General features: G+C 39.1%; 3 protein-coding genes across 11 annotated transcripts in view; 2 read left to right on the top strand and 1 right to left on the bottom strand.

Annotated features, from left to right (window-relative positions):
* LOC147752777 (small integral membrane protein 15-like) overlaps nucleotides 1-2,900 on the top strand; it is a 6,395-nt gene extending 3,495 nt beyond the window's left edge. For 5 of the 7 annotated variants that reach the window (XM_086970575.1, XM_086970577.1, XM_086970574.1 and 2 more), the window contains exons 3-4: nucleotides 734-1,136; nucleotides 2,363-2,900. In XM_086970575.1, coding sequence (XP_086826701.1) covers nucleotides 734-964 — 231 coding nt within the window. In that variant the 3' untranslated portion in view covers nucleotides 965-1,136; nucleotides 2,363-2,900. The remainder of the gene's footprint in view (nucleotides 1-733; nucleotides 1,137-2,362) is intronic. The other 2 variants (XR_015313120.1, XR_015313119.1) reach the window with 1 other exon arrangement.
* LOC111265665 (uncharacterized) lies at nucleotides 2,222-7,012 on the bottom strand. Of its 2 annotated transcripts, none has more exons than XM_022842537.2 (4): nucleotides 6,859-7,012; nucleotides 5,876-6,073; nucleotides 3,712-3,914; nucleotides 2,222-2,468 (listed from the first exon to the last, which is right to left on the bottom strand). In XM_022842537.2, the coding sequence occupies exons 2-4, from the start codon at nucleotides 5,997-5,999 to the stop codon at nucleotides 2,349-2,351; spliced, it is 447 nt and encodes a 148-aa protein (XP_022698272.1). In that variant the 5' UTR covers nucleotides 6,000-6,073; nucleotides 6,859-7,012; the 3' UTR covers nucleotides 2,222-2,348. The 2 variants fall into 2 exon arrangements, with proteins under 2 accessions (XP_022698272.1, XP_022698273.1); XM_022842538.2 differs by lacking the exon at nucleotides 6,859-7,012 and adding an exon at nucleotides 6,402-6,531.
* Nucleotides 7,013-7,050: 38 nt separating this feature from the next.
* On the top strand, nucleotides 7,051-26,629 carry g (adaptor-related protein complex 3, delta 1 subunit-like garnet). 2 transcript variants are annotated; one of them, XM_022842508.2, is made up of 17 exons: nucleotides 7,051-8,095; nucleotides 10,932-11,027; nucleotides 11,630-11,791; nucleotides 12,091-12,328; nucleotides 12,962-13,101; nucleotides 15,592-15,665; nucleotides 17,673-17,722; nucleotides 18,246-18,344; nucleotides 18,674-18,968; nucleotides 19,232-19,456; nucleotides 19,662-20,123; nucleotides 20,390-21,178; nucleotides 21,419-21,602; nucleotides 22,784-23,083; nucleotides 23,414-23,778; nucleotides 23,994-24,129; nucleotides 24,334-26,629. In XM_022842508.2, exons 1-17 carry the CDS (start codon nucleotides 8,000-8,002, stop codon nucleotides 24,529-24,531), a joined length of 3,909 nt encoding a protein of 1,302 aa, XP_022698243.1. In that variant the 5' UTR covers nucleotides 7,051-7,999; the 3' UTR covers nucleotides 24,532-26,629. The 2 variants fall into 2 exon arrangements, with proteins under 2 accessions (XP_022698243.1, XP_086826693.1); XM_086970567.1 differs by lacking the exon at nucleotides 15,592-15,665 and adding an exon at nucleotides 13,374-13,447.
* Nucleotides 26,630-26,850: the final 221 nt, after the last annotated feature.

The raw sequence follows: 26,850 nt of genomic DNA, 5'->3' as shown, positions 1-26,850 counted from the left end.
GTTAATGCGTGTAAATTGAGAATTTTTTTTCTTATCTTAAGATTGTATCTAAACAAAAATTGATATTCTAAGGATATCCGTTTCTGCATATGCTCGAAGTACCCTTCTTGAAGAAATATAGATTCGGTTCAATAGCTAAGCCAGTAACCTGTCAATTTTATAATATTCTTGTTTAATCTGCAAATAGACTTTTAATTGTAACCATGGGTCAAGGGATATCAGTGGTTGTAAACTCCCTGAAATGTCGCTCAAATACACCATATAAAAAATTCCTGCAAAATTAAATTTCAGACTGGTAGCACACTGAAAGTCCCAAAATGCAAGCACTTGAAACGGTTAAAACGCTTATAAGACGCAAAAAGGCGCAATAAGACTTAAACAATTTCGAAAAGACTCACCCTTAAAGTTTATTTAGACAACTAAATTGGCAATTGACATTCTACTTTGATTTAGCCGTTAATTAATCTGAAAAATCCAGATGTGTCAAAAACTTCTTGGGTCCTTTAAATCCAGACCCTATTGAAACTCTTCTGGCTTATTCTTCGCCAAGTTTGCTATCTTGTTTCAAAGACAATTGACTCTTTTCTGTTACCAAAAGTGGCAGGTGAATGCATGCCCATTACTACGAGTAACCCACTAAAGTTTCCCCCCTAGTTGAACCAACCACTATTTTTTCTTTTTGTAAGGGCATAAACAAAAATTATTCGCTTGTTCGTTGTGCAACTTATTACAGATTCCTATCAACCCATTCCCATGGTATATCTCTTGGCTACAGCCACTCGTCGAGTATGCGGCTCTCCATCCTTGGGAGTTTCTACAGTACACGCTACTTATTTTAAGTCCGTTTCTATGTATATCAGCATTACTTTCTTGGAAGTTGGCTAAGCAGCTTGAGAAAGAAGAGCGATTAAAAAAGGCTCATACGAAACGAACTAACGCTATCAAGCACCGAAAGAAGAAATGACCTCAATGGTCGCCAGCTGTGTCATGCCAGGACATCAGTTGTCCCGAGAGACCTGATCTCGCTTCGAACCACCAGCACATGCAGTATCAAAAGCAGCAGCAGAAGTAGTTTCCCGTTCATCAATAATAATAGAAGAAACAGTGGCAGCTGAGGCAGCTCCAAGAACAGAACTGTATGAATAGCGTGGCTTGTCTAATCTGTGTGGCTTGTCTGGTTATAGGGATACCTGGTGAAAGGGCTTCGAACGACGAAAATGATTCAGGCTCCTGTTAAGGCAATTGAAAACTGGTACCGAGAGTCAAAATGGTGGGACTTAAAGAACAAAGTTAAAAATGGAAGAGCGTAAAATAGTTGGGCACATTTCAGGAAACAGTTTTCGCGTTAGCAGCAAATTTTCACGAACATAGGTATATATAAAACAGGGTTAGTGAAACACAAGCAGGCGAAATATAAATGTGCTGCAGAGGGAAGATAAAGTTAACAGGTTTTTGGGTATAACTATGGAGTATTTGATTTGGGTACAGAAAAAGGATTTCGCGAGTCAAGATAGTTGAACTATACATCTTCCCATATTTTTTACAATGATCCTAGATATATTCTGCAAATCTGTTCGAATAATTTAGCTTCACGTCTTAAATGAAGTTCCCTTTTAAATGGAAAGTCCCTAATTAACCTTAATATGTTAGCGGGTATTGGCTGACTCGCGGTTAAAACTTATGACTAGGTAACAAATAAGTTGAGCCGAAAAGCATTCCTATTCCAGAGTCGGAGAAACTCTTAGGGAACTCAGCAATGAAGGGGTTACGTTTTATAAATTGTCCTACTGTCTATCCAATCTCGGCTATTAATTGATTGATAATTGATAAAAATAGTAAGTGCCAAAATGTTGCGGGGCAGCTATTGATGAGTTTAGCTCCTAAAATAAAGAGGAGCAGCAAATACCATTATACTCCATTAAAGCTGCCGAGAAGGAGCAGTACATCGTACCAACAACACACTGGAAGTCCTTGAGTTTACAATATGATAATACACAACAGGATGCGAAATAGAGTCGGGGTTGTCGAGACAATTTTTAAATAGCTTGATTAAGATGCGAAGACCCATCATTCCTTCTTCTTCATCAAACTTCTATGAGATGCTCTTGTATATATAAATGCTATTGTAAAAATTAATAATAGAAACTAAATAAAGAAAATGTATTATCGAACAAGCAGACGAATGCGACTAATAATTCCGTAAAAGTAATAAACTTTATCATTATCTTAGACCGATGCAACTCGAGAATCCTTTATTCGCATTTTCTAAATTACAACAAAATATGCCGATACTAAAAGCGTCTCAGTTTCTTTATGAATTAGCTCATCTTAAGATTATCACGGCGTCGTCATTTCTTTTCAGGTGGATCGGGCTTTTCTGGTATCCGAATGTATCCCTGTCCGGGCTGTTTTTCATATTCCGAAATATCAGGGAAATCCGAGAAAGGATTTTTCTGCAGATCGGACGTCTGAAAAACCGAGAAGGAATGTAACATAACGATGCACTATATTTAAAAACGTCGCCGACCAGCCCATTTTGTCGATGACTTCGCAAAAAAATTAAACATTATTGAATTAAAGAAAAAGTAAAACTGCTTTAATGACATTTTTTGAAATCGTTATACAAGTGCAGAATTTTTCTCTATCAACTACGTTTTGCGAGAAAAGTGGAAGCCAAATTTTTAAAACGCCTTTAAACAAAGTTGTAGCCTAGCGTGGAGGAATTATATATGCTTACTATACTATATATTTATATAATAATGTATAGCGTTAGAACCGCTTAGCAGCAATATTCCGTAAAACTGCCACAGTCTTGTATTGTAATAGAATATGCTTAAATATTACGTGACAGTATGTAATAGAATAAATCTATCATTTAATGACTAAATATGCTATGTTGATGAACTGTGTTATATATATATATATATATATAAGTCTACAGATCAGTAAGGAGAAAGAAAGGGAAAGAGGGGGATTTTAGATGTTGTCACAATGGTATACAAACTCGCTATATAGACATCGTCATACCAAATGTATTTTTCGTAGGTGTAGTTGCTCGTCGCTACAAAGTACACATTTGACAATTTGGGTTTTGTGGCCGTGTCTGGTTGACAACCATTGAAGCTTCGAACGACGCTTAGCTCATTCGAATTCGTAAGAATGAATTGACTACAATGAAAATAATTCAAAGTATAGATGGAGCTAAAAAATGCTATTTTAGTTAAAAATTACAACATTTTTTTAGGTACAAAACACAAAATTACATAAATGGGAGTGATACTGGACAATAATTCCAAAACTTGGTGATTACTTCATAGATTTTGTCGAATATTACCTACACTATTTGAGAAGTCACATCAGTTTACGGAAATTACATGATGAACTTAAATACATTCATTGTTATAGATAATAAATTCAAGTCGGAATCAGAGGCAAACTATTACCCGACGAATAATTAGTTTTGTTGGTCTTAAAAGTTGGAAGCTTCTGCGTTGTCTCGTAATTTCAGCGTCATTTGAAATAGTTTCTCAAAATGTCATACGCAGTACGATCGAAATGTCTCTTTAAATGTCACTTATTTTTGACTACTCATTTCAATCTAAGTTTTATGGTCTTCAAATGAATTATTGCAATTGAACAAGAAAACTAGCAAATTCAAACTAGCAAATAAATCCGAAAACGGATAGCATCGAATGGTCAAATTACACTAACCAGTTTCCGTTGGCCGCTCAATTTTTTGGCATTTTTTATCGTCTGTTGTTGAACGATGCGATTGGCCTCGATTTCCTCAGGCATCGGCGGTTCACTTCGGCGGTATCGAAGCCAAGCTTCCCATTCTACAGGAATCTCTTGGTCGAAACGTGTTTCATTTAATGGTACAAACCAGCGTTTTTGACGTAGATTGCTTCCTTCGGCTACAAACAACCGCATCGATAAATAAACAAGAGTTCTTTATAATGTAACTAAATACCAATGTTGTTTTCCAACGATACTTTTTGAATAAAAATGTGTGCCTATTATGGTCTTCTGGGTATTACCGATCTCTGGTTTTAGAACACGTTTAGAACAATATAACACGTTTTCTTTAATTCACATGTTGTATAAGAAGCTGCATTCAGCTCACTCCGGAAATTACTTGGCTGGAAACTGCGATGCAGCAAATAGACGAACGTATCAATATAAACGAGCAACTCCTTATAGACCTACTTCGATTTTTATCGTATTATAAACAACAACAACAAGCTCTCGAAGAAAGTGTAGCTTTTTGTAATAAGTTCGTTGCGCGTAAATACCATCAAATCCTGCCTCCTTTTTGTTGTTTAAAAATATCGTTTACAAAGAACAGCGGGGCCGTGTTCTAGCTGCTTTGAGACAAAATCAATTCTTTTGCTGCTGCAATAGTTTTGCTGGCTTCTGAAAAATGTGAAATTCGTAACAGGTAGTATCCAAGGATTAAAGACAAATTAATAGAATATAAATTTTAAAAAATTTAAGAAATTTTGGAAATTCGATGGAAGTTTAACGTGTTCCGTAAATTCTATTTTACAAATTTAAAATGCACTATTTAGTTCCACGATACGGCATTAAGAGTTAAACCGTTTACTTCATTTCTGTTGAAATTATGGCTGACTGTGATGGATCTAGTTATTCCGCAACAAACAAGTCAGCAACTCTTGAAAAGTGCACACAAATCTACAAGATAGCATACGACTCGTTTCAAAAAAGCAGAAGACATTATGTCAGTTACTTCTTTCATTATCTGTTATCCCATGGGGAATGCTCCCAACGGTCATCACAGAAGCAGTTTCTACTTTTTAGTCTCTATATATTTGCAATATTTGACACACTTGTGTTACGAATTAAACGGGAAGCTAGTTTACCAAACAAGGTCTTTTTCTTTCGTTTGTCTGACGAACAAGAAAGAGATATCGACTCCTTAGATCGTATAATCATCATTTCACAAATCTCGTTTCCAAAACATTTTGACCGCACTCTCTGTAAGAACAAATCGGGCCATCTACTTGTTTGAGAGACATGTAAATGGCCATATACATAAATATAGAACATTTAAACTGATATAGTTTCTTGTTCTTATGCTTGGCTGCATTATATCAAAGGATGCCGTCATTGCTGTTAGGTATTATTAAAGTCATCATACGATTTACAGTTTGCATGAATGCCGAAACTAAGATAATTTCTAGTCTAAATTTTCACATCGCATACTTAAATAGACGCTTTGAGTATGCCTCAAATGTGATTTTAGGGGCAAAATATTTTTGATACGCTTTTACTAGAAACTTCATATGCCTATAGTGTCGAGGTCCGCTAACTCGAGTTTATGGCTAAAAAATTGTTAATTCCATAACTATTCTACGAACTATTTTATAGCAAAGCTGTCTATTAAGATCGAGACGTTTATGAACAGATAGATATGAACCCCAGTGTTGCGGATGTTTACTGCGTCCTTCAGCCTACTATGACAGAGCCCGAGCTGTAAGTTACATGCTAGCCAAATTCTCCTGAAACGATTTGAAAACAACCGTCAGACATGTTTAGTACCCGCAGCGAATGCCTACAATTGCCGCGATGAGAAATCAAAAAGAAGCACCGTGTATGGAAAAGGCTTTGCCACATGCTTCAGCGTAAACTCGAATTTTTCCTAACATGAGTTTTGCACTACACATTTGTGGATAGAAGAAATAATCTAAATCATTCTTGTATTTTTCAGAATACTTGCTTTAACGTATATATCATTTGTGTACTTTAAACTCTCTTTCGGTTCAAATGTGCGAGATCTATAAATTATTGGTACAGAGAAAACTATATTTATAGAGTATTTATACTATTTATACATATACCGTCTATTTATACTAACCAGGTTTAAACTCGTAATATTTATTGCCAAATCTATCCTCTCCACACAACTTCGGCCGTGGCGGTCGTCGTAAGGAGTTGACGAAGTTCATGACTAGCCTTTTCAGTATGTCTCTTTGGGCCATAACACTGCCGATGGTAGAAATTCAAATGTCACTGGCCTCCTGGTACAGCGGGGAAGGGACAACTAGCTACTTCACTGTAAGGCAATAATATTTAGATGTATACGGTAGAATAAACTTTGTTCATTAACTTCCGCGGAACCTCATATGATTGGATCTAGCCACCAGAGGAATGCAAGCATTTACTATTCAGCCCCGCGATTAATCTTTAAAAAACGTATTTCAATAGAATACATTCCTTTGATAAAAGAAATTCTCAAGCTTTTTTAATCAGCTGTTTCGATGTTTTTCCTCAGGGTAGCTATCTCTGCGAGTTCGGTCTTGTCTAGTAGTACCGCTCGTTGTCAATAGGTCTCTTGAGGAAAACACAAGGCGGAAGAGAGTTATTATGGCTAAACAGAAGACCTGAAAAGCCGCCGTAAGAGTTCGAACAGCAATTAACTGCTTGCTAGCACGAGTTAAGCACATAATATTTTTATTGTAATTGTCAAATCGACTTTGAACTTCGATAATTTACGCTCTCGAGATATGACATGGAGATGAACAGCTAGTGTTTATCAGCTAGTCGTCTGTCGAACGAGTCAGGGAGGAGAGCAAAGACACTTAAAGGCAACTTAGTGGCAATGGGGCTTGAATAAAAAAGAGAAGTAGACCGATTTGTCGGAAGTGCTCAATGTAAAAGCTTGAAAACAGTGAGAATAAAATGTGTTGGTCGTAAAGAGGTTGCGCGCGTCCTGTTTTGTGTTCCACGCTAAAATTTCTAAAATGTGAGCTGCAGAATCGAGAGGAAATTGAAAGACATTTAAAAGCAAAGTAACGGAATATCTGAGAATCGTGACGGGAGATAATGATAAAAATATACCTTGTGAAAGATCAAGATTGTTAATCGTTTCGAAACCTGCGGCTACTGGCTGATGCGAAAGTTCACAGATAGAGAATCGACCTCGCTGTCATTAGAATTTTCATTCGAACAAAGGGCACTCGTCGCGCATCTGGCAGCTGTCCCGGACCCCTAATATTCACTGCTACGTCGTCTGCTAGCTAAATAAATATGAGCGAAAGAAGATAGGGAGCCTCTCAAGTTACTGCAATATCGTGATGTATTATACTCTTCATTCCTTTCTATTTGATTTCATTGTTGAATGTTTAGGACTATTTTCTAACAGTTTCTTACTTCTGAAAATTTTCATCCTGACCTTATCCCTAGAGACTCCCTAGCCAAGGCCGCACGACGACAAACCGTCGTTTTCTTCGCAGTCTGCTTGTGAAAGGTAGGCGCGCAATACACGGACCATCGACAGTGCACCTTTCTAGACATCTCATTTCATATAGAGAGGAGAGTGCATAAACCATTGACTGCTGTGGAGGAGGACCGCCTGTCTAGATCACTGCTGGTCAATCAATGTATATGTGCACCTCTGTGTGTCCAGTACAGCAGCTATGATGACATTTGTTGGAAGGAGGCGACTTGCGGCGATTCATCCAACCTCTAAACGATAAATCTCTACCGACTTCCGAGCAACTGCCGTCAATGTGTTCTTCGTCGAGCACTGTTTAGAGCAACTAACCTTTGAGTTAATCATTGCTGACAAATTGTCACCAGTAAAAATCCTGGCGCTTGTGGGTCCTGCAGGAGGTGCCGGAAAAGGATCGCATGTATAGCGTCTATGTGTAGGTGTTCGGGGCCTTTGCGTAATGTCACCGGCCATACAATGTTAAGATACAGGTGTTAGCGCCTCGACGGCTTCTCAAGCGTCGGCGGGGTGAGTCCGTCGAACTTCTCTGTGAACAGCGGAAGGGTGCAGTGCAACGAACTTGTGTGTCGTGCGTCGAAGTGCGTCGTGTGTCGAGTTCAGGCTCTTGCGCTTGGAACACGGACTGGGGACCACTATCCAACGAGGATCGTGTTGCATAGCAGTTGCAATCAGAATAGTTGCACCAGAACCGTGTCGTTCCTTAAGCTACCGGAAAAATATATACAGATAAAAACAAGTAAGCAAATAATGGCGCTTAAGAAAGTAAAGGGCAATCTGGAGCGTATGTTCGATAAGAATCTCACCGATCTTGTCCGTGGAATTCGAAACAACCGTGACAATGAGGTAAGCAATGATGTGTGAGAGGGATCAATTAGCAGATTTTTATTTGGTGGTTTTTAGTATATTCGCATAAAGCTCGTGTAATAGTGCAATTTACACACGCGGTGGGACCAACAGCTATCATCGCCAAGCAGCTGGTGAATGTTGATGGAAATACGAAATACATCATATTACCGAAGTAGGTCCCGTAGCGTGGCTAGTTTCGGATATAGTGATGTAATATATATGCAATGCCTTATAATAGGTGGAAAGATATTGCTGCTCACAACCGTAGCTGAATTTTGTACAACATACATCTTTCCTTCAGCCTGACAATATCACCTGTTAGGAAAGAATAAACAGCTGTTTATAGAAACAAGGAAATCTTAATACAAATTTTATGTCGAACAGGTTCAAATCATTCATTGTTGTACATCTCCATTGCACCGCATCTGTGTGAATTCCAATCTCATGTTATTGTACTCATCGTCAAATAGCTCCGCGTTTTGGTATCAGTTACCGGATTTTATGAAGTGTCAACGGCTCTGTAAAATTGAGTGAATTTTGCAATCTAAATTTTTGTTTTCCAGTAAAGTTTAATTGCATCATGGACCATATGGTATAAAAAATATATCCGGTATCCTCGGTCACAAGGTAGTCAGTCGTAATGAAAACGATTACGTGAATAACTAGTGCTCCTTTGATAATGCTCCTCCCCCTGCTGATGCCGACGCCACCATGGGGCGGATAAACAAGTGGCTCACGCAAGGCAGATAACGCAACCATGCCTGTAAAATTCATTGTCGAATAAAATGCACCATAGGGAACGTTCAATAACGCATATAATTATTTTCATTAATAATAGTTTGTATATGTATATGTATATATGTATATATGCTTGTCGTTTATATGTAAAAAGAATACAAGAAAACGTGTGACATTTGTACTTCTTGACAAACAGAGGAATACTTTTGGGTGCGCTACCCAATGTCATGTAGGAGTGTATGGCAAGACTGGCGACGATGGCCTCATGTACTCACAGGATCCCTGCGCGAGTGCCTGCCAGATAATGTGTAATAGATTGTGCGATGCGAATCGTGGGCATTGGTAACAATACGTTAATCAACAAAAGCAAGGTTTAGAAAGCAAAATGAAAGGAATTCGTGGACTTCGAAACGTGCAAGAGGGGTTAGTCAAAAACCATAAAAAGTCAATGCCTATGCATAATATTGACAACTGCAAAAGTCAGCGTAAAGCCGTAGCAACAATCTCGTTGGCTGTCTAAAAAACAGGCGTAGAAAGCGGATTAGTACTCACATCACTAAAGCCTATATATAAAGTTGACGAATAAAATATGGGACGAAATGGAATCTATACACCTGTGAACTATGAATAAATAATTCGAGGCTATGTTGTCGGCGTGTTATATGCTCTTTTCAGTCAATTTTTACTCAACTATTGGCAGCTACTCCTTTGTTTGTACAACAACAAAGCTGAAAAGAATTAGCACAACTTTGATGTTTATTCCAGATTCTAATGAAGTCGTGTTGATATTTAGCTAATGTCTATATTGACGATTTTGTGATAATTTTTAAAATAGCCAGTAAATTTGTTTAGCAGCGCTGTTTTGGGTTTATAGACTGTATCGGTTTTTGGTTTGATGTTTATTTGTTTTTAGCACAGAAGAGGTTATTCATCTAGCTATCTATTATTTCTTGCACAATATCGATGAATAGAAACGGACATTTTTTTGTAGGTATCGAAAGACTAGATTTACTTTATGGGTCCTTTTTGCTTTTGCGTTGTTAAAATTATCTATTTTGAACACAGTTGGACGTTGTCTCAAGGACTTCTTAAATTCCTGAGTTCAAAACTGCTTAGTAAACCAGTGTACACGGCCGCACTGTTTTGAACAGCTTTTTATTATGTATTACTGCTGGCTTTTCGTATTAGTTGGGTGTTGGTGAACCCTAAAAATTACAACTTGAGTTCTTTCTAACTGCATTTTTTATTTTTGAAATAAATGACTGGAAATTATTTGTGTCCACTCCAGTCGAATAATTCATTTTTTTTTGTTATACTCGTAGAAATTCTGTACATATGAAAACGTTGGTCATATATGTAGAAGGTGACCTAAAAGATGTATACACAATGAATGATTGTAGATGATATATATATATATATAAAACAAAGGAACCTATAAAAAATATAATTTTTCCTTTTACTGTAGATATGCAAAATTCTTACCGCTCTGATCAATACGCTGCTGATAACGGCAGTTACTGACTCACAAATTATGGCATCGATATATGACACAAGTAACGTTTTTGCTGAGTTGCGTCTCGATTTCCAGTCTTACTTCCAGTGTCCACTGCTTTTTAGCGTAGAGTGGTCTGAGGAATTGGCAGGGTATTTTATGGAACCTGCTTGTTCGAGCCATTTGTTTGGAAGATTCTCATTAAGATAACTTTTACACCACAATAATAGTGCGTAGGTACTTCGTCCTATTAAAAATTCAATTCTTCTTTTTCGCCAAAACCATTTCGAATACATGGTAAAACAAATTTTTACACCAATAAGTGTACCCTCAAGAAAGATGTAAACAGTGCACATATTTTTTGGACCACCCCGTATATGCATAGATGAAGATCCATTTTGACGGGCACTGGATCGTATTGATGCGAAGGAGCCGATTTTATTACATCAGTTATTAATTTCGTTCGCAGAAACCGTTCTCATTAATAGAATAAAGCATTGTTTTCTCACGCACAGCATATATTCATACACAGATTCAATCTTTGTCGTATAGTCACGCTTGCGTTATATATACTGAAGTTTTAACCGTTTTTTATTGTCACAGGCAAAATACATTACACAATGTATGGAAGAAATCAAGGAGGAGCTTCGTCAAGACAATACTGCCGTCAAGTCAAACGCCGTTGCTAAACTGGCCTATGTAAGTGTTCATTATGATGTGCATGGGACCCATGCTAGTGAACGAGATGCTAAAAGTAATGAGAATATTGAGAATAGGAGACCGTCCTTCGTGAAAAGAGACCCATTCGTTGCAACGCGTTTGGGTTGCGTGCAGACAACTTTTATACGTTACTTTGACGTTAATGTGTATAATTTTCGCCTATAGTTATGCTGAGCTTAAGATATTTAGACATGTACTGGAATCGACTGAAGCCTGCTATTTTAGTTGTGAAGAAGCATTTGCATCTACTGGTAATCCAGTAAAATGCTATTGTTTTAATCTTAAAGAGTCGAAAAAAAGGTAAAGTTATATTGTTTTCCGTAAGTACTTAAACACTGAAGATTAGTGTTCTTTTTTTTGCAATTCAGTGTTATATAGAGATATACCTTGATAAGTGTGGTTTATGTTTCCTACGTGCTGAATCAGGTACGTAAATATCTATTTAGTATTGGTATTATTACTATTGTTGTTACTGCTCTTGAAACGCTTCTAAATATTACATCAGTCTAAATGTAGCTGGTAGGTTTAGAACACAGTTTACATATCGGCTCGTATTTTTTTTATTGTGCGGACTCTTCCAGTTACAAATGCTTGGCTATGATATCAGCTGGGCGGCCTTCAACATCATTGAAGTGATGTCTTCATCGAAATTTACATTTAAACGGGTTGGTTACCTGGCGGCGTCCCAATCGTTCCATGACGAGACCGATGTTCTTATGCTTACAACAAATATGATCCGTAAGGTGGGCATAATTACGATCACTTACACGAAATAGGGCCAGCTTAAGTTCTTGAAATCAGACTAAACATTTTATTTGAGCTAAATTTAGCTCGACCGTTACAGAGGGGAGTTTACTCGTTGAACGGGCCGTTGAAATGTATTGTTTTTTACATTTGAAAGCAAAGATTCTTACAGACTTTTGTTTAGTTAGTTCTCTTTTGGTTTGATGATCATCGCGGGATATTCATATAGGCACTTGCGACATGTGAAAATATTTTTTTTTGACTTAACCAAACAGCTCATTTTTCGCTCATTACACAGGACCTAAATAGTGTTGGGATGTATGAATCGGGTGTTGCCATGTCCGGATTAGCATGTTTCGTCACGCCGGATCTGGCACGCGATCTCAGTCACGATGTCATGACGCTTCTAACCTCAACCAAGCCATATCTGCGCAAGAAGGCGGTTTTGCTAATGTATAAGATCTTTCTACGCTTCCCGGATGCCCTGCGTCCCGCCTTTCCTAAACTCAAAGAGAAGCTCGAGGATCCTGACCCCGGTAAGCATGCATTTCCGTTCACCTACATTTAATCTGCATATCCATTGTACTGCATAGAATAGAACAAGTGCCTACCATTCAAAAATGCATGAAGTGCTACTCACATAACTATATCGTAAACTAACCTTGTCATTCACCATAGAAGCAAATCATAAGCAGCGTCAAATGTAGCTCCTCTCGAGCACGGAGAGACACACCACAACATAGAGTTGTTCTTATATTTGTAGGTCATTCGATAAAATGTTGCAGGCATGACAGGAAAGTCATTAAAAACTAACAAATGTTGACTATTCCAAAGTAAATATAATGAAAAGTTGAGCGTTGCTCGTTCGTAGCAAAATGTAAAATATGGGTCTACTTTCAATATATCAAACTTTCTGCAGATGAAATTTTTTACAAAAATGATTACGTTAGTTGTTATTTTAAAGCCTGCAGTGCTTAAAACGGACGCTCTTCTTACTGATAAACGAGACTGAAGGGTCTCTCATTAAATTGCCGATCTGCCGATTAAGAGGAACAGAACGTTTATTTGTTGTAATGTACACTCCATTAGCATTTTATCAATACAGTGTGTATTGAGAAATTTTTTTTTGTTTTCGCCGTCTTTTCAACGTTTATTGTTGGTATGAATAGGCGTGCAGTCGGCCGCAGTGAATGTGATTTGTGAATTGGCCCGCAAAAATCCGAAAAACTACCTCCCGTTGGCGCCAGTTTTCTTCAAGTTAATGACCTCATCAACCAATAACTGGATGCTCATCAAGATTATCAAACTGGTATGTTTAACTTAACAAAAATATAAAGAATGACTTGCAACTTTGTTGTAAAGAATATGTCTACGGGAATATAGCACTAACGTGATTGTTTAACAATATTTTGTCACATAACATGGATAGTTATTTTAGATGTAATATTTTTGTGTTGAAGAGCTTTAATACCTACTTTTGTGGTTCCTTGGATATTTCTACCTATTAGTGTTATTATTACCGTTGATGTTATTTATGACAAAAAATTGCCGTTGAAATTGATTCCTGTTACTTTCTTCCAGTTTGGTGTGTTGACCCACTACGAACCTCGGCTAGGCCGAAAGCTCAGTCAACCTCTGATATGTCTAATACGAAGGTAACATGCCCCGATAGCCCAATAGTCAAGTGCCAATATAGCCAACACAGTATCGAGTCTTTTTGGTCGTCGGCTGGGTGGTTTTCTGGCTCTTTTCAGTTAAATAGTTAGTTTTTTTTGTCCTTCGAGTCTTGGTCACCACAACCCCATATGCATTGAGCAACTATGGTAATGAAGCCCGACTTATGAATTGGTTTTGTGTTTCTCTTCTTCGGGCGGGCGATTCACGGTCTAGGTACAGACCATGCGTTTGTGACTGCCTGGCGTGGCTTGGTTCCGTGATGGCCCAGTAATCCTCAATCTGGTGATAATGAGGACATTTACTAAAATGAAAAGTAATTGATTCAAACCGAGCGCACTATTTATGCCGACATCACGGCAACATTGATTTAAGCTGCTTGCATTGCACTACGTTGGAATCCACTCTTTCACAGGCTTGCTCGTGATCCACAATTCATTAAAAATGCTACTAACCCACGAGACGAAGAGAGTCGACACTTCACTTATTACCAATATTAGAAAGACTCAAAAGGTTGGAAACATTTTAATGAAGTTTACTCCTACGAAGCCTTCTAATGGTCTTGCTAGAACTGAGTCGTTTCAACTCTAGTGATCATTGAAATGGGTATTAGCTACATTTAACTGTGTTACTGTGCGCGTTGTTTTTTTGAGTTTTTTTCTTCAGCCTTTGGCAGAGTTTTTAATTTCATTGTAAAATTAAGGTCGTTAGTATAACAAGCAATATTTTCATTGTGTTTAAATATAAAAATGACAGTAAGAGTGATCATCAGTGGGTAAAGTGACGTATAGTAAAAGTGGCTGCCTGATAAATATGACCGAGTAGCTACTGTTGAATAATCTACCTAATCACATGATTGACTTAGACCTGGCAAAATATTGAAGTACAACATTATATAGAAACATTGCGCTTGAGTTTAATGCAGGGCATTATGGCTTGCACTACCGATAACCTTCGTTTTCAAGTCTACGTACTTCGCGGATTAATTGGCTGGCTGAACTATCCGTAGAACTTTGTAGGCTTTGTGTTCATGGGTGAAGTTAACGTCCGTTTTGTTAGATAAAGATATCTCTCTTTATTTTGAAAAATCTTTCTAGATGATGCTAGCTAAAAAATGGCTACTACTGAATATACCCTGTTACTGTAGATACAGATTTTCAGCAAATGGACTATATTGTTTTGCCAATGAGCTGATTTTCGTGATCTTAGAGTTTTAACTTACCTAGAGCCAGTCAAATAGTGACTGTCGTTTTTTGATATATTTCCTTTAATCGAACATGCGCCTTTGTCAGCCGCTTCTACTCCCGTTACATAATCCTTGGATAGACTGAATACATAGTTGGAGTGAATGCAAATGACCAATAAGCTTAACATGTATGGCGATGTGAATGTAACTGAGAGAAAAATGTTTGCTTGATTTGTATGATAAACGGTGGCTTAGTTAGCTAACAACAAACACTGAGCCTTGAATTAGCCTTTTTTGTTGTTTTAGATATAAGAAGCAACCTAAGAATCGTGTTTGTTCTTGACTCTAGAGGAAGCCAAGCTTCCTAGCGGATTGTTTCTCCTGGGGTGTTTTTCCAGGAAGTACTTCCCGTGTGAACAATGATTACCACCCGTCATGGTGACTTCGAACAGCGAGAAATCGTTGTCGGAGTGCCCTCGTTCGGCAACGCGCGTCTTCTTCGCGTTGGGACATCTTTGTATTGCACGTTCGACGTCGTCGTAGGCTTTTAGCTATACAGAATCCTTTTAATTTCATCTCAAACAAATCCATTTTATAGATTAATGATTGATAGGCGGATCTATTTGCTCAGTCGCTTCGGGCACCAAGGAGGTGACGACGCTAGGAGCAGATTACCTCCATAGTTTACTTAGCAGAGTTAGACGAGTTTAGAATTTGCTTGATGTTACGCTTTTTATGTCACGTGATTTCGTCATGATCGCAGCGACATGATCGATCATGCGTTGTTCGGACGATGACAGAAACACATTATTTTCATGACTTAATTTCTACCGTGTTGTTTTTCCTTGAATCGTTTCGGTTATTTTTGTACCGCATTAAATTTTTATGTCTCTTTTTTATCTCTGTATTCTATTCTATTTCGGATTTGTTAAATTTCAGTTCGGGGCGCTGACGCCGCTCGAACCACGCCTCGGCAAAAAGCTCATTGAGCCGCTGACTAATTTGATCCTCAGGTACCGAAACCGATGTTTGAAAAAGTGAAAGTCTTGTTGTTTCTCACGTACGCCTTTGCTACCTTTCCTATCCTATTTACTGTTTCTAATATTTCTTTAAACGCTTCCTTAATTAGCGATTTCTCTTCTAGATCGTTAATGGCACGGCACGACCCGTAATAATAATTGGATGCGTTATTATGAGGGTGATGCAGGGTGAGCGGAAATAAGAGTGCTGCGCGATAATTTTTTCGGTGTAAGAAAAATATCCAATAATAAATAGCGCGTAATATCAAACTGAGTTGCACAGGAACTGTGTAATTAGGCGAACGTAAAAAATCGCGCAATCGTTATTTGGCCACCCTGTCACTTGATATAGGGAGTTTGTGATTAGTTTGTGATAAAATTAATTATGTTTTGGAATAAAACTGTCTTGTTTTTGCCTATAATTGAGCTGTTCGATAAAAAAAATGGTGATAACATCTAAGCTGCACTCACATATTCGCATGGCAGTCTATACTTATTCTAAGCCTTTCGGGAGATAATCTTCGACAAGGAATCGTGTGTAGTGCTTTGCGGCTTGCAGATTGCAATTTTTTTCAATTGGACTCTGTGTAAACATTAATTAACGAAACTCATTATTCTTGAAATAAAAGGGCAATTTTTACAAGCCTGAAAGGTGTCCCTGTTTAAGCCATCTATGAAATGATAAACTGGTTTTTCCCTTCGAGCTCTAGTTTGTCATAAGTCGACGTCTTAGCTACTTTTCTGGTTCGAGATGGCTGATAGCTGGCTTATCTTAATAACGATTCGAAAGTACAATCAATATGATTTGTTGACTCTGCTTCATAAACGACAAAACGATTATCAATTGGCTTCTAAGAAAAGTGCGCAGATCAATATCAAATAAACCTTAATCTGGATAACTAACTGTCATAGCACGACTAACTGATCCTCGAGTGGTCGATGGAAATTCCATATTAGGACAAAGAGAATCGCGAACTATGTTTGCTATATTTAAACAATTGTTTTGTCTAGTAGTTATATAACTGCCCCTGCATCACATAGACCTTTGCAGGTCGCAAAGGATAAAAAAAAAACTTGTCGTTTCCAAGCGATTGAATAAACTGTAAACATTTACAGTCGATGATGTTATTAGGACTCAAAGCTGCCCAACGGGGCCTGCCTAACGAAGACACTGTCAAACTATGATATTATCAAGTCCCTATGATGCCTTAGGGACCCCAGTTTTTTTCACCGGTGCAAATTATCGCCGACAAACTATTTACCGTGTTCTGTACCCGTATCCTCTGACTATGACCAAGGTCGAAACATCTTTTCTAAAGCGACACAAATGTCCATCACATAGGACCACCACAACTGAGCCCAACCTTCGCAAAACGCAATTATTACGGAACTTTTCTGTATAACAGCCAACGCTGGTTTGAAAAATGCACCGACTCATTCTTTTATAATATGACATAATAATAATACTAATAATAATGCGGTATTATCTAAAATTGTATGATATCGTCTCGTTTTTTTTTTTTTCGCAATCCTCCTAACCGGCCTTCACCGCCCTAAGTTTTCAAAGCTTTATTCAATTTTTCTATGAACAAACAGCTTACAGATCCGTTCGATTTTGATGTGATGCGAACATCTAGTCTGCTAATCATTTTCAGGCTTATATCGTTACAGACTTAGAATGGCCCGCTAATTCCTCTTAACCGTTTGTCTGCCACCGCATGGACGGCCGATATATATACATATATACACACATTGCATGAATCGCTTGTCGAATCTGCATGTCAAGTTCTGCACGCCACTGCATTGGGGGGTATTGTGGTGATGCTGATGAAAATGATGCCAATGATGATACTTCTGTCATGAATATGTGGCAAATCGCTGTGCAAGTGAAGATACTTGGAACGTCATTGAGGAAGTCAATTAATAATATCTATTTATTGTGTACCGGTCAACCTCCTGGCGTGATTATCATTGCCGCCTCGTGTCGTTGGGTTCATACAGTACGTCCGCAATGTCGTTGCTATACGAATGCATCAACACTGTTATCGCTGGTAAGTTGTGAAAAAGATGACTAAAAATGAAAAAGGAAAGAAATCGTTCGTTTTTTCTATGCGAAATGCTATGAGACGTCATAGCTTTAGTCACAATTAAAAAACTATCTATGCTATATATGCAATGATTTGATGGAGCAATATATGCAACTAGGGATCAATTCTATTGTAAATGGATACGGTGAAGTGTCTCAGAATAGCTTTAAAAGGTTCTTGTCAACGTTGTCAACGAACCGTAAGGCGTTTTTTCAGAATAAATGTGCTGGTTTATTTAGCATGCATAAATGCGCCAAACGGCATTTTAAGAATAAAGGAAATACATGTAAATCAGTTTTCTAAATTTCCAGAAAACAGTGACCTATTTACTGCTGTCTTTCCATAACTAGTTGACAAAAACTAGCGAATTTTTTTAAACTGAAAAAACATAATCATTTGAAGGATAAAATTTATTGTATCAGCTCGAGTATAGTAGCGCCTCATTTTACCTATTGAATCTTTTGATATTTTGTGCTGACTGCCTTAGTGTTGATTTCGATCTCCTCCGGTCTGCCGTCGCATTCAGCGTCGATTCAGTTGTGCGTACAGAAGCTCAGAGTGCTCATCGAAGATTCCGATCAGAACTGTGAGTGTTGTCTACTACAAAAAAAAAAGGATTTTTTACGTAGATAAATTTGCCGTTAGCTAGGTATTCCCAGGAGCTGACTAAGTATTCCTTTGTCGCAGTTTGTGGATATATCAGTTGGTAAATGTGTGATGGCGCAATAATACCGTGCTTGCCTGCTAAACTTAGGTACATCTGAGGTGTTCTAGGTTAAAAACGGAGCGTAGAGACACTTCATTTCGTGCTGGTGGAAGCCAGTTGTCTACAGCGATGCCAAAATATTAAGTTTAAGCATTCATTCATTGGATAATGATCATTACCGCAACATTGTTGTGAATTGGCACCTTTAGTGAAGTATCTTGGTCTATTGGCGATGGCGAAGATCCTGAAGACGCACCCGAAGACTGTTCAGTCGCACAAGGATCTGGTACTTCAGTGCCTGGACGACAAAGATGAGTCAATCCGACTGCGCGCCCTGGATCTTCTTTATGGAATGGTCGGCAAGAAAAACCTTCAAGAGATCGTTCGACGCCTTATGACCCACGTTGACAAAGCTGAAGGTCAACATTATCGGGATCAATTACTTGCCAAAATTATCGACATCTGCTCACAAGACAACTATCACTTCATTACGAACTTTGACTGGTTAGTAGTGATTACTTTCAAACATAACTATTTGAAACTTGGAAACTTTCTGTAAATCACAAATGTGATATTTTGTGATTGAGTTATTCGGGCTAAACCATGAAAGAATTTAGAATCGAACCGTGTATATCAAGATCTGTTCTTTCTGTCCAGTCAGTCAAACAAAATACCTATCATTTGTTTCACAAGAATTATTATCTCATTATCATAGAAAATATGGCAACGAAACTTTACCGAAATTGTTACTCTTTGCGCGTCCATAGGTATATCGGCATTCTAGTTGAGCTTACGCGTATTGAAGGCACCAGACATGGTGAATTAATTGCTGGGCAGATGCTTGATGTTGCGGTTCGGGTCGAAGCTGTCAGAAGTGAGGCCTGCCGGCAGATGGCACATCTGCTCGCCAACACGCCGCTACTAATTGGCCAAAAAGACTCTATCACGCAGGTGCTCATGGCTGCTGCGTACATCTGTGGAGAATTCTCACAGTAAGTAATATGCGTATGACACATGCTCTACAAAAAATAAAATGAAAAAAAAATACAAAAGAATGGCATGATTTTTGCCACTTTAAGAGGTGAATAGCGTTCTAATTTCAAAATGTCAAAATGAATAAAATTAAGAGAGCCTTGATTTTTTGTTAGCAACTTTTATTGGCTGACGTTGTTTTTCTAAGAACGAACATTGTTGCAGCCTTCTTGAAGATCCGGAAGCGTGTATGGAGCATATGCTTCGAACCAGGGCCTGCCAACTTCCACCCCACATTCAAGCGACTTTCGTTCAAAATGTCCTTAAAATATACGCTGGCATTTGTGCTTCGTGTAATGAAGAGACTTTCCGGCGGTTATCAGCACTGATTATAGATAGACTGCCTATTTTTGTGCACTCAGGTGACCTCGAGGTTCAGGAGCGGGCGTGTTGTATGCTGGCTTTGGTAAAACAAGCTGTAAAGCTTTTCGACCGAGGAGAAGATGTGCGCCAGAAATTACACTTCCTATTCCAGGGTGAACTCAATCCAGTTGCTCCAAAGGCTCAAAAAAAAGTACCATTGCCAGAAGGCCTGGATCTTGACTCATGGATTAATGAGCCACCAAGTGACAATGATAGTGACCGCGAAAACGCTGGAGGAATGGAGATATTCTTCAAAACCGAGAAGTAAGGCATAAAATGCATTGTTCTTTTCTGGAATAACATCAATTGCTTTGCGCTCCCTTGGTTATGAACTAGCTTCATTTTAATCGTGCGATATTAGTTACTTCTGTTAAAGGTAGATTTGAATCGAAAGCATCTTTCTTTCTGCTAGACAATTGTTCGTGTTTGATGAATCAGTTCGTTGTAGTAGTCAGAGTTTAAAGAAAATTACCGGTCCCACACACTTTTGAACGATGATCTGAATTGAATGTTTCACCGCTTTTCAATAGGGTAACAATTGCTGAGGAAGCTGCCCGCTACGACCCTGATGAGGAGGAAATGGAAAAGCGACGAAAAGCTCGACGTTCGGAGCAGGCGGACAATCCGCATTACCTAAAAGGTAGCACCAAGTCTGCCAAGAAAGACAATACGAAGTCCAACAGCCATCGAAACCACCGAGATAAAGCCAGAAGTGGCCTCGAGCAGGATATTCTCCATGCGCTCAACGCAGACGGCGATTCATGTCGAAATAAACGGAGTCATCGAAATGGCGAACGTGGAGCTGCAGATGAAGGTGGCGTAGACGAAGAAGGCGACACTAAGCGGCATAAGAAATGGTCCAGCAAGAAATCAGCTTCGGGTGGCAAACGCAAAAAGGACGCAAAGCTTTCGGAGGTCTTGCGGGCCGATAGCGAGGAAGACGAAGAGGAAGCCGAGATGGACGAATCGCCGAGCGTCCTCGTCAAAACACACATGGAGCTGCCAGACGGAGCCAAACTCAGCGACAGCGACGACGACAAGGACGCCAACGATCCCCATCGCGCGTTAAATATTGACCTTGGAGTCGCATTGGAAGAGAGCGTATTTATTAGTCACTACTCAAAGGCAAAGAGTGGCAACATCGGCAAAGAATCAAAGGTGTTGTCGATTACAACGGCCGTGACTGCAGGAGCGACTGTAACGTCGCCCACTCTTCAAAGCAACAACGAAAATCACCAAAAAAATAATAATAACAACAACAATAATAACAATAATAATAATGACGACAACAATAGGAGGAACATCGCCAATGACGAGAGGTAATGCTTGTTAATAGGAAGCGTTATGAGGAGCTTTAGTATCGCGCTAAAGGAGGCTCAGCGCTTGTATTATAGGATGAGGGTCGGCTGGAAAATATAGGAATTCTACGTTTCTTTGGCGTTATCCATTGGCCGCTCTTAAATTGTATGTAATTCGATATGAGCTAACTAAACGCAGTTGGAGTAGCTGATAATTAGTAATAACCCTCTGACATTTATCCTTGAATTGTGGTCATTTAGCATGGATGATGGCCTATTAATTAAGGATATCGACGGGTCTGGCCACCAGAAAAAGGAAAAGAGGAAGAAAGACAAAAAAGACAAGAAACATGACAAGAATTATAAGAAAAAGGACAGCACCGACGCAAGTGAACTCGAAAAATCCATACGGCATCATAGCAGCACAAAATCGAAACATGACAAGGTAAGAATCAAGACCATGCTATAAAAGTTGAACAAGCTTTTCAAAGCTAATGTTTTGTTTGGTGACTAAGTCACTTGAACCTATGAGCGTGTTATTAAGTTCTTAGAAACATCTACCTAACATGTCAACCGAACATTTTGGCCAGTGTCGGTTCTGTATTGGTGGTATCCGAGTAATGTGCATCGTAAGTGCCGTCCATTAGATTAAGTAAAAAGTTCCCGTTGTCTTTAGCCACTTTCATTTGTTATAACCGTCAAACAAATAAACACATCTTAGTTTATGCAGTGTTCTTTGCTTTCTATAACTTTCGCCGTTCTTTCTGGTAACCGATATATAGGTCCCGCGAAATAAAAAGATTTGATCCTTAGGAGTGATCCATTCTTTGACCCATTTGTGATATTTGGTCCCTGTTCTGAAGTGTTTGCCTCTCCGGCTATGACCAAAATAGGTGATAATCAGGTGGAGCGTAGTCCGGCTTCCACGTTGCACTAGGCAGACGTGCCTGCTGGAAATTCGTTAGCGCCCTCTAAGTCATCAAGCTGTGTATTTAAGCTATAAGCAGTGTAGCGTTGTTAAGCCATCAATAATATTTTGCGTCGCCCTTTGCCAGGCCAGAGCCTGTTTCTGTGAACTCCGTGGCCCGCACGGATCGGTTAATTTGCGTAATGGTTTCCGGTAGTTCGTTCTTGATATTTGAGTAGCTCATAGCTTAGAAGTTCCTTTTTATCACACCGTACACAAAAGTGCGCCTTTTGGCCATAAATATTCCTTCATGGCGCCGAGTTGTTTAATGATTCTGGTTGCGTTTAGGGATGTCGCAAAAAATCGGTCCCTTATCGCTGGCAACAGGCTTTTTTCTTCTAATTTGCAATTATTCTAATACAAGCAAGGAGAAACATATTGTCAGGGGCAGGTGTTTTTTTTCGACATTTTTGAATGCGTTCACATTAGTGCCCACTTTTCTTCTCCGATCTTTCTCAGTACATGCAAACAACTGATAGCAGTCATTTTATAATTCCTATGATCAGTCGATCCGATGCTAGCGCGCCTACAACGACGATTTGTCCACTACAACAGAAAGTTGTTATTCATCATAACTATTAATTAAATTCACACTGAATATTAACGCTCCGTAGATAATTATAATCGAATCGAACGTTATGTCCGTCTGCGTTACTCAGGCTTCGGTTGGCCCGAAAGAAAAACGCTCGTCCCGCAAAGAAGGCCGTGACTCGACACACCGTAAACACCACACTCCTAAAAAAAGGACCTCATCTGAAGGTGGAAGTCTCTCATCATCAATAACGCTCTTTGGTGGTCACAAACAGAACAAGAGTGGCTATGAGGAGACTCCGGGCATCACTACGCCGTCACATGAAAAGGGCATTTCCCTGTTACAGACACCGCTCAGTCCATCCCTCGCTCTTCTCCAGTGCGAGTCGCGGTTCGAGCCCCTGAAAGAGGATCAAAATGTCAAAATTGTAAGCGGCAATTTGCTTAGGGGTTAGCGAATCCCGTACAAGCATTTTAAAAATAATAACGTCATTAGATAATGTTTATCTCGTCAATAGAAGTATGTGACTTCAAGTGTTAGTGGGTGCTAATTGACACATATTATCTGCATCTCTCTAAAAAAGATGCTCACGTACAATTTAGTTGCTGGGATATTTTTTCTAGCTTCAATAGAACACGTCAATATTATAAGGTTCTCTGAGCAAATATATGCACAGTTCCGTGACCATTGTTGCTGTATTATGCTTTAACAAACCGGCTTCTAACTTTTGTCTCATCGGTAAACGAACTTTCGACAGAGTTACGAAATTCGCACAATGCTCTATGCCCGGGACCAATTGGTCTGCGCGCTCAAATTCACTAACAAATCTGGCCATTCGCTAAAACAACTCGAGCTGTCGTTTCGTGACGGACAATACCTGAAGTTCGTTAGGTCTGCGGATTCTGATGACTCGACGGTGCCCGCACTACCGTTCACCGTGTTACCAGCCGGCGCTTCGCACATTAACGAGTTTCCCTTTGAAGTATCACATCTGGCCGCCGACCAGGTGAAGGCCACACTTACCTATATGTGGATCGAAGAAAACGGCGTTCTTAGTGATAAAATCGATTGCAAGATCAAGGTCCCTGTCGTAGCTTACCTTGTCCCTACTCCAACTACCAGGTAAGTCTCGGTTGTAAAGCTGGCAATAAATTTTTTGCCATAGCGTTGCCCTGGTGTTGACAGTGCAAATTATACGATATTCAATGGATTTATCGGCTTATCGTTACAAACACGCCGTAGCTGGTAATGATATGGGTTTGAGACTATACTGTTTCGCAAGACGTGAATGTCTCAAACAGCAACGTGTTTTCCCGTCGCTTCCACATTTTTTATAGTGATGTCTTCTGCGGAATGCTGTCATCCGGTTCCCTGATGGCCAAAGGTTCATTAACCATTCCCGATGTCGATGTGGACTTCACTCATTTGCTTTCGAAGCTTGCCTTTCATGCGCACTTCGCTCAAATTGAACAGGTAAACCGTAAATCGTTCAGCGCGTCCAGTCAATTTTGATTAGCTACCTAAGCACTATTAACAGAAGGGACAATTAAGCGCGATATATCGTATCATATTCATAGGCTCGACTAAAATCGCGCGACTCCGTGAATATTTTTCCTTCTTTCAAACAAAGGCATAGGTTAGTATAAGTGAATATCTAACTTTGCTTGGATTGTACAGGTCGGTCAAAGTGCATCTCTCCTGGCAACAGCAATCTCCGGTGAGCCGGTTTGTCTTCTCGTCAAACAAAAAGAGCCGACGAAAACTTCTAGCGCATTACTCATTATCGATGGAAAAAGCTCACGTGAGACGCTGCTTAATCAAGCGTTGGCCGAGATTAATAGGCTTATAACTTCCGGGAGCCTTTTTGAGGAATAGACAACGATAGCGAATTCGTGCACGCCTTAAATGCTGTTGCTGGCTCTCTGATATTCATTAAATGTTAGACTGGGACTTAAACGTTACAAATAGCGTTAAAAAAGGTGCGTTTTGGCGTAATCTCTTTTTCTGCCATGTTCTGCAATTTACCGCTTTTCGTACTGATGAAGATGCTTATACGGCTAAATCGACACTTTTCGTCTATTCAAGAGAGCTACATCCTATGATTGGTGACAGAGTTCGGAAAAGGCTGAATAATGCCTGTACCCTATTCCACCAATTGATTGTATAGATACCCGTGTAATGCGTTGCGGTTGATTCATTAGCAGGTCTATAATATATATCAGTGATGACTCGTGAGCTTTCACAACAATCATGTGCCACTACAGAACATTAAAAGCAGTAGCGCCATTTGTTGGTTTTGATATTCTACCTGTACGCAAGTTCACGGTAACATTGATGGTGATAAATGTCAATGAATTCCATGCGCCATTAACCAAACAAGGACATCATTATCCTCGTTCGCTTTAAACAGAAGACACTAAGCGCTGGCAAAATTAGAGCAATTTTTGGCGAAACAGAAGAAAAAATGAGCATGCCACAATGTATACGGGCAATACATTACGCAATAGGAAGAAGAGCAGCGCGCCTTTGGGCTATCCTTCATGGAGCGACAACAGTTAAGTGCAACAAACTTCGCTTGTTTTGTGGTCGACCAACCCACTAGTTCTTCATCATCACAAATACTATCGTCATCATCATTGTTATATTGCAGACATTCCGAAAGTGCCCTCGGAGGTACAACATAAGTTTCCGCAAGGGGGAATACCGAAAGTGACACTACGACTGTTACGAGTACGTGTCTTCGACTCGGATCTATAGAGCTGCCAGCTCTTATATTCCCATCCGTTTAACTGACTGGGAATCGCCGATAGTTAACCATGGATGCCCATCTTAGATTTTACCTAGCAAAACGAGTACACATAAACAATTTCTGATTTCAGCAGTAATTGTTTATTTGTTTCGTGATTATTGACCAGAAGCCACGTTATCCTTAGAATATCTAGTTTGCTTGGGAGGTAAACTTTGGCGACGCAGAACTCCTTTGAACAGCGAGCAGCAAGAGTCACCAATGAGTGAAAAGGTTTGAAATCTCCCTGACGATGTGGAACAAGCATAGAAAGAATAACGGATCGGATAACGCATATGTGCGTAGAATAATCTGGAAAAGTCCTCAGTTTTAGTGCTGGCTTTGTAATTGTTTCAGAGTTGCTTCAGCAGATCGGGTCGAAGTGATTTGCGCTAATACATCTAACAAATGGCATATGGCGCTTAGAGAAAAGTAAGACAAAAAATCTGAACCTACCCGTCATAGAAGAGACGTTACATCTGAATGAGAATGTACTGCAAAGCAATTAACGTGTACAGAAGTGACGGGAAGTTAAGGAGTGAATTACAGTATAGATGCGTTTATGATAACATTTTAGCGTGTGTGTGATCTACTGTTAAAAAGTCTAGAAGGCCTAAACCGTTTTAATTTCGTTAATTTTTCACTGCTTAAATCCTAATCGCCTCGATATGCATCTTACACGGTAAGGAACTATATATAAAGGCCTATAACATTAGCGCCAACTATAAAAATGGCGGGATCAGAAAAATGATTAACAATTAGGAGTAAATGTTATGTGGGGCGAACGTCTACTCTCATTTTTGAACGCGTTTTTCATAAGTGAAGCTGTCCACAGCTACAAAGTGGTAAAGTACGTAACGTAACAGCGCTAAAACAATTCTAAGAGGTGTGTAGCAGACAAATGCAATATCTGTATGGTACATAGAGGTCACCTTATATACATATATATATCGAAGGGAGAGTTATATATGAATTAGGTGATAAACAGCGAACTGGGATAAGGATGTAATGATGAAAACACAAGTATGTATGTGTGTCTGCAATGAGTAACAAACAAAACTGAGAAAACAGAGACAAAAGATCGTCCTAAAACGATCTTATTATTTATGATTACGACGAATACATTTTTGTGATGAAAAAGAATCTATACAGAGTAATAATAAATTGTCCGATAATATTGGTTAAAAACGGATGCTTATTATTCCCATTGTGTGCCAAGTACACGTGTGACGGTTGATTACCTTCGCAAATGTTTTCTGTCTCGAAAAGTTTCTTTATCGGTTTGAAAACAAAAACCTAAAGCCTTTTTCAAAGTGAGCAAAAGTTAAACGCGCTGAATTCTATAGTCAAATATTCATGAAACAAAAGCTGAAACAAGACCTGCCTAAATAACGATATTCGCTAAGTGT

The sequence above is a fragment of the Varroa jacobsoni genome, unplaced genomic scaffold (assembly GCF_002532875.2).
Source record: "Varroa jacobsoni isolate VJ856 unplaced genomic scaffold, vjacob_1.0 scaffold_997, whole genome shotgun sequence".
In the NCBI taxonomy this organism is placed as follows: Eukaryota; Metazoa; Arthropoda; class Arachnida; order Mesostigmata; family Varroidae; genus Varroa; species Varroa jacobsoni.
This window is presented reverse-complemented; position numbering and strand designations above follow the sequence as displayed.

What these genes read in the sequence shown, in the direction of transcription:
- g (XM_022842508.2), top strand. Translation starts at nt 8,000, where the DNA reads ATGGCGCTTAAGAAAGTAAAGGGCAATCTGGAGCGTATGTTCGATAAG. An exon ending in CGAAGATTCCGATCAGAACT is followed by an intron (nt 18,345 to 18,673) that starts GTGAGTGTTGTC and finishes TGGCACCTTTAG; the next exon opens with TGAAGTATCTTGGTCTATTG. An exon ending in TTCATTACGAACTTTGACTG is followed by an intron (nt 18,969 to 19,231) that starts GTTAGTAGTGAT and finishes GCGCGTCCATAG; the next exon opens with GTATATCGGCATTCTAGTTG.
- LOC111265665 (XM_022842537.2), bottom strand. Translation starts at nt 5,999, where the DNA reads ATGGCCCAAAGAGACATACTGAAAAGGCTAGTCATGAACTTCGTCAAC. An exon ending in ATATTACGAGTTTAAACCTG is followed by an intron (nt 3,915 to 5,875) that starts GTTAGTATAAAT and finishes GGTTGTTTGTAG; the next exon opens with CCGAAGGAAGCAATCTACGT. An exon ending in TGAGCGGCCAACGGAAACTG is followed by an intron (nt 2,469 to 3,711) that starts GTTAGTGTAATT and finishes TCGGTTTTTCAG; the next exon opens with ACGTCCGATCTGCAGAAAAA.